General features: G+C 42.6%; 1 protein-coding gene across 1 annotated transcript in view; it reads left to right on the plus strand.

Annotated features, from left to right (window-relative positions):
• LOC136430509 (protein SFI1 homolog) overlaps positions 1-11,170 on the plus strand; it is a 59,779-nt gene that overhangs the window by 19,231 nt on the left and 29,378 nt on the right. The window contains exons 6-7 of the mRNA XM_066421189.1: positions 10,462-10,556; positions 11,025-11,142. Coding sequence (XP_066277286.1) covers positions 10,462-10,556; positions 11,025-11,142 — 213 coding nt within the window. The remainder of the gene's footprint in view (positions 1-10,461; positions 10,557-11,024; positions 11,143-11,170) is intronic.

Raw genomic sequence — 11,170 nt, forward strand, 5'->3', positions numbered from 1 at the left:
GTATGTTTGTGTGTGTGTGTGTGTGTGTGTGTGTGTGTGTGTGTGCAGTCGCGCACGCCTGTGCATGTTAGGGCCCTGTTACACTTGTGCGTACATATATTCAAGTGCGCATGATTTCTGCAGTAAATTTTTTTGGTTTAAGTAAATTTTGCGGGGAGGAAGTCGTTTTCTACTTTGACCTACCGTTGAGCAGTCTAGTTATCAAACCAAAGATATTCCTTTTTTCGGCTGCAAACTTAACCTAAACCACAAACATGTTGAAACGCATCTCGCATATACGCACAAGTGTGTCAGGGGCTTTACTCTGTGTGTACGTGTGTCTTGAAGGGCGATGGAAATGTTTTTTGACCGGACATTCCTCCCCATTTAGATATCCCTCCCCCTTTATGCTACCCTAGATTAACAGTACATCTTTTTTGTGGAAAATAAAATTATTTTGTAATTTCCAGGTTTGGCCTGTTTTGTCGACTTTTTAGACCATGCTTTGCTGGAATTCGGAAACCAATGCGCACTTACATTTATGGGATAAACAGAATTACTTGAAAGAACGATTGTTGAATGGTGGTCGTTGGTTGGCAAGTTCTTAACACACACACCCAAAACAATGTCTCTGTTTTTTGATGAGATAATAATACAGAACGAAAAATGACCAGCTCAAGTGCCCCGGTGTGTCTGCTTTTCGTCCATTCCCAAGGAAAATGTACAGCGGAAGCATAAATTTGTAATTGCAGATATCTAAAGCCACATTGAAAGTACTGAAGCCACATTGAAGTACTGAAATCAAGGAACGTTGTACGTAGTCAAGTTGTCCGCGTGTATAGCCGGCCCAATTGCGCCGTGCTTTTTGTGAAACTTTAATTGTGTTTTCAAAGGCTCAAAAACGTTTAAGAAAGTATCAAATTGTCTAAGTTAACACAATTCACAAGTAATGGAAAGTGTTGTTGTTCAGTTAAAAGGTCAGCAGACCATTGAAAACAAATAAATAATCTTACAACGATTCTCAACATATTGTTATCCCCCCAATACATATGCCGCCATTCTAGGAAGTCTGCGAATGAGGCTAGGATCACCTTCGCTTGGTTCTGGACCTGCCCCGTAGAAAATCTAACTAGCAGGCTCTTCTACATGTGCCCTTTTTCTGGTTGCTATGGTGTTCGGATGGTTACAATTTGCATCGAAATCGAAAATATATCAGAGTAACTGAAACCATCAGAATATGGTCGAAATTTATTAATATATAGTAGAAGATGAGCAACACTTCGTCCTAGACTGTAAATTATACGATAGCGAAAGAAGTGTATTTTTTAACCTTATTAAAGAAAAATTCCCATATTTCGAATATCTTAATGCAACAGACAAATTCAAATATTTATTACGCCTGGATAATCCTTGTATTAGAAATATTGTCTGCTCATATATTTACACATGTACAAAGAAGCGAGAAGAAGTCGACTCTACTGGACTAGCTTAGTTTAATAACACGTTTTGTCTACACTATATGTTTACAGCTTGTATTGTTGTATTATGTCCTTGTATGTTCCATGTGTTAAGTTAGACGACCTGTACCTAGCCAAGCGGGGCATGAATGCACAATAAAGGTATTTCATTCATTAATTTGTCACCTCATCATTAGATAAAAAGGCCACAGTAAAACTTAAATATTGGGGCTATGAAAATCGTACGACGATAGATGAAATTTTGAACATTGCCCGACGATCTACGATGGCTGATTTTGCCTACGATTTACCTGCTATCATCGTGCGATTTACGGAAATGCTATCGTAGGTGCATCGTAGGTTTTATGTTACCGGGGCTTCACTGGTAATGAAATGGTTGGGACATGTTCGACGCATGTTCGGATCATGTTCGGCGCCAAAGATGACGTGGCCTAAAACTGGACAGACAGCTCCCGAACTACAGCCGAGATGGGTCGGCTAGCGTTCGGGAGCCATGTTCGGCTATGTGTAACCAGGGCTTTACTCATCGCCGAGCGTCGTGCGACGGAAAATACATCTAAAGGGATTCCGAACATGTTCAAAACTGCATTCATCGTCGTACGATTTTTATTGTCCACAATGCAGGCTTCACTACAGTCTTTTTTCTACTGTTAAGGTGACAAATTCATAAATTTCGACCATGTTCAAATGGCTTTAGTTTTATCTTCTATTGCCAGGTTGTTGCTTTTTAGCTACCAAAACACAGAGAACGGCGCGCTCGCAGTGGAGCCTGCTTCTAAAGCCCCTGTCGTTATGGGAAGACGCCTCCATAACTGACGACAAGTAGGACCTTTTGTCTATGTGTAGCATGGCCACTAATTATACTTCTGAAACACTCCATGACATTTAGAGCCATTATTTACCCTGTGAATTTGGTTGCGTTGATATCAGTAGTTACGAAATAAAGTAACGAAAGATAGTATGTAAAATGGACACATTTGTGTGGGGCATTTCGATGATTACTTAAATCGAGAGTTATGTACACTTTGCTGGTTGTCTTCCTGGTTTCCTCCCTGCCCTTAACTAGATTGAATACCCGACCCGACCAATGAAACACCCAATCTGGAATGTACCCCGGACGTTCGTCGAGTTCGCTATATGTACCTTCTCCGTTCGTTATCTGTGCGTTTGTCATGCGTCACTGATACGTACAATGCGCGGCCCGATCGCAGGATGAACGGCACTAATTCGTGACGTATATTCGTATTCTCTATACGTTCGATCATCGTGCGTTGTATCTGCGCTGCAAGTGCGCGATGTGGTCGCTGTACAGAGATTGTGCCGCGAGAGAAGCGTATTGCCGCGTTTGGAGCGCAAACATAAAGCGCGCTCGTACCTTACTCGACCGATGTCGGGCGTATGCACTGCGTTCTTATAACGTCTGAGCTGCGTAACAACGTTCGCACGAAAGTTCTCGGTACTGTAATTTCAAAAAATATCAGGTGTACTGGGCCGTACCTTGCGTGTGCTTGCGTACCTAAAACTTTCACAAACCGATTGAAAAGCGCATTAGGTGCGTATTGTGCGCTTGCCGGCGCATTATAAAAACGTTAATACGCAACTCACACGGACATGTTTTACGCACAAGTGTGACAGGGCCCTAAGTGCGTATATTCAAGTGCGCGTGAGTTGCGTATTAACATTTTTTGGTTTAAGTAAGGTTTGCAGCCTAGTGATCGAACCTACGAAATCACGTATTCGGCTGCAAACTTAACCAAAACCACAAATATATTGATACGCAACTCATGCGGGGTGGTATATATGCACGGGTGTGACAGGGGCTTAGGGCCCTGTCACACTTGTGCGTATATTCAAGTGCGCGTGAGTTGCGTATTAACATTTTTATGATTTAAGTTGTTGTCTACTTTGACCCACCGTTGTGCAGCCCAGTGATCAATAAGAAATCTCTTCTTCGGCAGCAAACTTAACTAAACCAAAAACATGATTATGCGCAACTCATGCGCAATTGCATATACGCACAAGTGTGACAGGGCCCACGTGTAAACGGTGAAGGTACAGTGCCAGCCGAAATCCAACCCATGAAGCCTTATAAAGAAGCCCTGTACTTTTGCTTGATTTGAACCTTTTTCTTCGGATAGAGTAGCGCAAAGGCGTCCAGGTGGCTATCCAGAAAAGGAACATGAAGTAAAATCGTACGACGCTGGAAAGATTTTGAACGACGCTCGATGAAAGTTGATTTTACCTGCGATCATCGTGCGCTTGACGCGGTATGCTGTCATGGGTGCATCATAGTCGTACGATGTATCTGACTAGTGACTCGAATGGGCCCTTAGCGGGGAAAATTCCTGTTTGACGTTAGCAGCGGGCGGCAACCATTTTTGCAAGAGTCGATGAGTATTTGCAATTGAGCTGATTATAGCATGCTAAGTAACGTTTTCGTAGCCATCGTTTAGCCATATAGACAGATAACATGACAGAGGAGTAAGCCGGCCCGGGACCTTGGGAAAACTGAACTTCCCGGCCAGCTAACTTCTTCGGGATTTTATCTGTCTATTTTGTTGCCAATATCTACTCTTTCAAGCGACCTGTGGAGCATAGTAGAGGCTAGCCATCCTTAGCTACCTTCACGTTGGCCAGGGTGAGGTTTAATTTAGCGTCACAGTCACACTACAAAACACCTGTTGCAAATACTAGTACAATAGAAATGAATAAACGTCGAATTAAGAATCCAGCCATAATTTACATCTATGGATCCAGCATCTATGTGGATTAACTTGTACAGCTGGAGTTCAATGCGTATGATGCCGTCTTATTCTTCTCGCCAAGTTCTTAGTGACTTACGAATACCAAACAACTGCCGGGTATGATTCGCCCACCTCATTTTCCCGGTTTTATGGACGAAGCTATGTTTTTTTCGGCTGAGAATGAAGACTGAATGAAGATAATGAAACCCGGATATTTGAAAAGTGACTACAAGCCCAATATCAGGGGCTTTGTAACTTTGCAGAGGAAGCGTTACATTATGTTGTCTAGTGAAGACACTCACCCTTCCATTCATAAGAAACTCACTAGATAAGCATTTGCCGAGTCCATATTTTTAGGGCTTCATCATTGTACATGTATAGCGAAAAGATGATGTAAGGTAATATTTCTATGCAACTTACAGTAATATTTCTATGCAACTTACATCTGTTTTTTGAGGGGAAAGCCAGCCAGCAAAAAGTAGTTGACCGTAGAGGTGAAAGGCTAATATCGTTTGTTAATCTGCCCTTATTTGCTCATTAACGAAAAATGGACGTAAAGTAGACAATGTGGAGCTATGTTTATAATCATCGAAGGTCTGTTACGATAAGTGTAGGAGAGGAAATTGTGAAAATACATGCGATAGTTATATTATATCTTTTACTACCGCGAAATCAAATCACCGCGAACTTAATGCATTTACAATATTCTCCCGACCTCGTTCGGCAGAGTGTTGCATGCCCTTGTGTCTAGGCATCCTGGTTCCCGTGTAAAGTAGTTCCCAAATACCCGAACGGGATCATTTTTGACCCCAGGCGTGGATTTTGACGTGCTATTTGAACATGTTTGATCTGAAAAAAATCCTTCCGTGACTTAGTCAGTAGACATCTTTTCTAACCTCTCCTTATTTTCTAGGGAAATCGGCACAATACTGTTGACATTATACAGGAAAGTCTGTGTTGTGTCCGCTGGGGTCATTTTTGACCCCAACAAAAATGATGTGCTGTTTTTGAGACCTGCCCTCTGTAACTCCTAAACTTCTAATCATATGACCACCAAATTTTCAGAGGATGATGCACATGTAAATTGATATTACCATAACAAATTCTATGTCATTATGACGTAATATGACGTCATTATGACAAAATTTTATGTGATTCTATCCGCCATCTTGGATTTTGACGGATTACGTCATCAAATCAGCTTAAAATATCAATGTTAAACCATAAAAGTTACATTGGATTACATAAGATGATAACAATGTAAGAAAATACATTTGGCGTACCAACATGTCATTTTTCGAAACGTCATTTCTTGAACTGAAATTAAAAGATTTGGTAAAATATGCCTGTCAAAAACCCATTGCCATGGCAACACAAAAAACCATGAACTTGCTTTATTAATTTGGAATTTTTGTTAAGGACATTTTATGAAAAGTCACCAACTTTGGTAGCCCTCGCGTAAGCCGTTCATTAGTTATGCAACATGAAATTTTGCATGGGCTTCAAAAATCCTCTCCCGGTCTAAATAGGAATAGTTCAAGACGTGGTCCTTCTGATCGTTTTGCATCAATTATGATAATAAACGGGAATTATTCATACCTAAACATGCCAAAACATTCCTCTTACATCGATCAAGGAGGTTAAAATTTTAACCTCCTTGCATCGATGAAGCAATGTACCGATAACAATCACCGAAAAAAGTTAAAAGGGAGGTTTTACTGAACGAAACATTTCTGGGTCATTTTTGATCCCATTCAGTCATTTTAGTTGCAAAAATAGGTTCGGTTGTTTGAGGGTTAAACATCCTTAGTGTAGTTCACTTGCATATTCCATCTTTTTCAACTTCATATTTCTGTGGGGTTAAAAAGTTGCGGTTAGTGTGCAGAACCTGTAAAAGTTATTTTTCTAGGAAAGAATTACCGTCTTGTTTTACATACTAGTATGTCCTGACTGCAACAAGAGCGCTGTTCTGCTCAGGAAAGTATGTTAAGTGTATTTTCAGAATCTCCCTGTTGGCACTCAAAACTAGCCCTACTGTTACATCTGCTTGGATATTATAAATCTGTAAGAGATTGGCACTGATTGGAGCGGACAGAAACGCCTTCTTCCTGCCCTGTGTTACGTGTTGTTTTGGTATCCCCTGGGACTTGCCTATGCATATGTGACGAAACTAGCGGGAAGCAAGACACTCAGCATGGCCGAAAAAACTGTTCAAGCTCACCATTCAGGATAATAGTTATTACTGCAGTGACAGGTAGGACTCAGGTAGACTTTGTACATATGCCAACGAAACAAGACGTGGAACTTCACAGGACCATCTGCGGACAGATTCCCAAAGTACGAAGTAAGTTCTTCATTTATTTTGTTTATATACAACGAGGGAGGGTGAAGGGGGAGGGTTTTCGCTACCATTGTCCATCTTACACAGTCAACAGCTAGAAAATTGCGAATGATGATGGGTGAGCACACACCGGGTTTCATTTCTGTCCTGGGCGTGGATATGTTCACATACGCCGATTGAAACGACACGTGATAAATGTGATTTCCACGAATTCAGACAAATTTGGTGGTTTAGATATGGCGGGAAACGACATAAATTATTTCCACATGTCGTCCTTAGAAGTTAGATACTAGTATCCATCTGGTTGAAATGGTTGGGTTTCGATCGGCATTGATGAAAAATAGACACGTTCTGCTTGTTGCGTTCTGCATAACTGAACGACAGTATATCGTTTATACTCTTCAAAGTTTTCGCAGGTATTGAACCGAAAAGGATCCTCAGAACGATGTAGAATAAAGTTCGGGAATTGTGCCCTGCGTACAAACGTGCTCTTCTACATGTACTAGTCATATAGTATACAGTTTCAACGCTTGGTGCTAAATGCGTTACTGCATATTTCCCATGGTCATAATGAGGCTCGAGGATGTCTTGTTCGTATTAAGCGCGACAGAGAACGCGGGAAGACAATCAGAGCCTGGGAGCTTCGGAATATGGGGTAATCAGGGACAGTACGATCGTATGTCTGGTGCGTTCAGGGTCGGGACCCATTTTTCCATGACATAGGTTTTACCATCGTCCTCTTCTGATGCGGTAGATAATTTCACGACCCTACCGTAGGGCTATAAAAGTTATCCATTTAAAACAGGTATCTGTGGGTAGTTTTAGTAATGACCGTGGTTCCTATGTACCACCCCCTCCCTAATTAGCGTACGTTCCCTTAACTTCGAAGCACATGTGCCTAGTCCTAGTACAGGACTCACCAGCAGACACCGGTAGCCTGGAATCCCGAGTCTGTATAGGTTTGGCTTCCAGAGTTACCCTAAGGGACATATGCTCTCCACAACTGCATCACGTCTGTGGCGTTCTGTTCTTGTTTTTTTGTGTGCTTTATTTTGAGAGGCTGGTTTTCTGAGCGACGCGCCTTTGAATAGATTCTTACTGAATTTGAATATTTTTTCAAAGTATTGCAACTTTGAAATATCACGGAGATGTTTCTTTCTATCAAGCTTATATGGCACTGTGTGCTAGTCTCGGGTAGCCAACGTATTTGTTGGTTGATAGGGATTTAAAATCATGCTCAATCCTAGAGGAGAGTGTTTTGGTTCGCTTTGATCCTTGGTGCCGCGCAGACAGATTTGTCAGTCTCACTGTTTATCATATGCATAGAAAGACTTTCACGGGAGCGGTCACGTGAGTGTCCAAAGTCATCATGCCGGTGGTTGGGACTCGTCTCTACCAGACTAACTACGTTGACCTTTCATTTTAGAGAGAAATTTGCCGGGGGAGTTTGGCTACCATAGGGTTTGAACGGCCGCGCTGTTGGAGTGGGGAAATGTTATGGTTGAGTGACTCTCCTGGCAAATCATTCTCCCCATAGCCAAGCACGACAATTATTAGACCGGAAACTTTCACGCCATGGGGGGAGGGAATCTCTTGGCCGGAGCAACACACCTCGACCCTACTTGCAAAACGACTATAATGTGTTGAAAAGATTACGTTTATTGTTATTAGCTATTGATGCACACTTCGACTAAACGTGCAAAACGACTGTATAGATCTAATGTGTTGAAAAAATTAGGTTGTAACTGTAAACAGTTTTATGGGTGTGGGTCACGCGAGAGTGGCATGCAATGTTAACGTTACCGCGTGCGAACTGACTATCCTGGCCAATCATTGTTTCCCTTATTGCCGGACTTTCTACGACCCAAACCCCCATACGAAGGCCTGGTTGAGGCTCGCTACTGAGGTACATGTGTATACATTATATTAACGTGCCTCGTCAGAAAAAAAAGTAGTTTTATGGTCAAATAAATATTCTTAGACATTTCTTATATGGTTTAGCAGCTGTTATGGTCCCATTTTCACGTTGTTTTGATTTTCAGGTAAATGTAATGTTTTAATCGGTAAATATAGCGAGTCACTCAGGTATACGTACTCAAAGATAATGACGCTTTCGAAAATGATTACCAAACGTTTAAAAGTATTTTATCAGTTAGCTGACGATTAGGCCATCATAAGGAAACGACATTAAAAATATACCATGTCTATGTAGGATTTCAACCAGACTTAGTTACGTCTCCAATTTTACTCTGAAGAACTCCGTTTATAACTCGAGGCCCGCAGGTGGAAAAAATCCGACCGACAATAGACAAGCCTGCACCAAACTTTCGTCAACCGTAGTCCTAACTCATCTACAAAACACATATTTTTACATACCACATAGTCTAAAATGTTTCTAGAACGTTCCTCTATTCTCAAATGTCTTGTGTTTCCTTCTTTATCAGCGTCTTGGCCGGTTTGTTGTTGTTTATATATCTGCGGCTCCCCGGGGACCCAAGGCGCGCCGCGTGGCTGGTGATGATACCTCACTTATGCATTCATTTGCCGTCGGCAAAGTTCGTAACCGCTTTAGCCAACCAACTCCTATGTTTTTGTGAAATTAATTCTCGTCTTTCGTTCGGGTCATGCCTTATTTGGAGCTGGGCGCGGGGATAAATCATTGTGTCCGGCATGCCGGCAGTGCCGTGCCTACAAAACAGGCCCCTAAGTTGGGTCGAAAACAATCAAGCATTTTCCCGCAATATACAATTATTTTGGTAAAATCTTAGCAAACTTATGCTTACGGAAATGTTTGTTTGCGACCAAGATTTGGGCAATATTTTCAAGTTTGCAGGCACTATTATAAAATGTGCCACAATCAAACAGTAACCCGCAAACCGGAAGTTCCTTTTCCAGCGGTATTTTTGGCGAACTTACACAGAATAACTTTATAATAGTAATTCTTTATATATTTTGTACTCTGTGTGTGGATTCCATAGAATATACCCCACAAATCCGACCGCGCAGCGCGGCGTCGTGAAGCTTATCGGGCACCAGGAGATTCAATAGCTATCCTAAAATAAATGGCGACTCGGACGGGGATTTTAGAAGGGCAAAACGCTGAGCCACTGACTCTTTTAAACCAAGGAGGTTCTTGGTTCAAAGGTAGTCTGGCGACCTTCGAGCCGTTTTACCACATACCCAGAATTTGAGCCGTGCTGCACGGCCGCGCCGCACGGGCGCGAGCTGCACGGCCGCGCCGCACGGCCGCGCCGCCCGCTATCAGATTTCCTCCCCGCCGCTCGCGCGCTTCCAGTCCCGGCCGCGTTCGCACATGTGCTCGCCGCACGGGCGCGAGCTGCACGGCCGCGCCGCACGGCCGCGCCGCCCGCTATCAGATTTCCTCCCCGCCGCTCGCGCGCTTCCAGTCCCGGCCGCGTTCGCACATGTGCTCGCCGCACGGGCGCGAGCTGCACGGCCGCGCCGCACGGCCGCGCCGCCCGCTATCAGATTTCCTCCCCGCCGCTCGCGCGCTTCCAGTCCCGGCCGCGTTCGCACATGTGCTCGCAAACAGCAGTGGGCGTGATAAGAAACGCATCTCTACGATGTGCAGGCGGTGTTCATTTAACCCCGCGGGTGGGGCAATTCAAAATGCGACATCTTTTGGGGCAGAAGCAAATGTCTCACTTTCTGCTGCAGATGTCTCACTTTTCAACAGCTGTAGTCCATAAACCCAAAATGTCGCAAATAGGGGCAATTCAAACTGCTACATTTTCAAATGTCGCAGATCTCTAATTTAGTTAAGCCAAAATGTCTCCATTTTGGCCGAATGTCTCATTTTCGTGTTCGTAGTGCTAATACTTTGAATTTTGGTGTACAATATTACATTCATCAATTTGTAGGTATACAACTTTTTTTTCTTTCGTTCATGCATTTGTAGATATCGGGTGGCAAGCATTGTATGGCAGGCTTGGAGACAGTATGTAAAAAGACAAAGAGTCAAGAATGCCAAGATGGCTGTGGCTGTTGAGCATGGTATGTATGTTATGTTCCTTTTTGTTTCATGGCACAGTGCACAATGTTGTGCTTTTGCAATATTAGAGGTATGTAGAAAGTTCTGAAGACAAAACTCAAAAACCAAATTTTACATCTCATTCTGCTTTTGTTGAAATGAAAGCCCCTCTCATTTCTGCACAATAGACATGTTTGTTCTATCGATATAAGGCTATTTGTAGGTGAGTTACACGTTAGCTTAGAGCTAGTTCCACTTCACATGTGGAGAAAAACGATCGTACAATCATACAAATCGATCGAGCAATTTCCTTTAGTATCTTAACTGCACTATATCGTACATGGACCTATCTGGAGTATATCGATCTATAATGAAAATTATGACTACTTACATAATCTATCAATAATGATGTATCAAGCATGCAAGGATAAGTGTGTAATTATTGTGTGCTGATAAATTGATGTGTTCTTTTCCTAATTATTTGAATGCAGACAGCAAGAAGCGTCGAGAGGCAACATGGGAAGCCTGGCGGGTGTATGTGCAAGTTCGCAGGACTAAAAATGTCATGCACCGGGTAGCAGCAAACAGGGCAAACCTCTGTCTACAAAGGTTTGTGACATATATACTTAGTCTAGTT

Source organism: Branchiostoma lanceolatum, chromosome 3 (genome assembly GCF_035083965.1).
Source record: "Branchiostoma lanceolatum isolate klBraLanc5 chromosome 3, klBraLanc5.hap2, whole genome shotgun sequence".
Taxonomy (NCBI): Eukaryota; Metazoa; Chordata; class Leptocardii; order Amphioxiformes; family Branchiostomatidae; genus Branchiostoma; species Branchiostoma lanceolatum.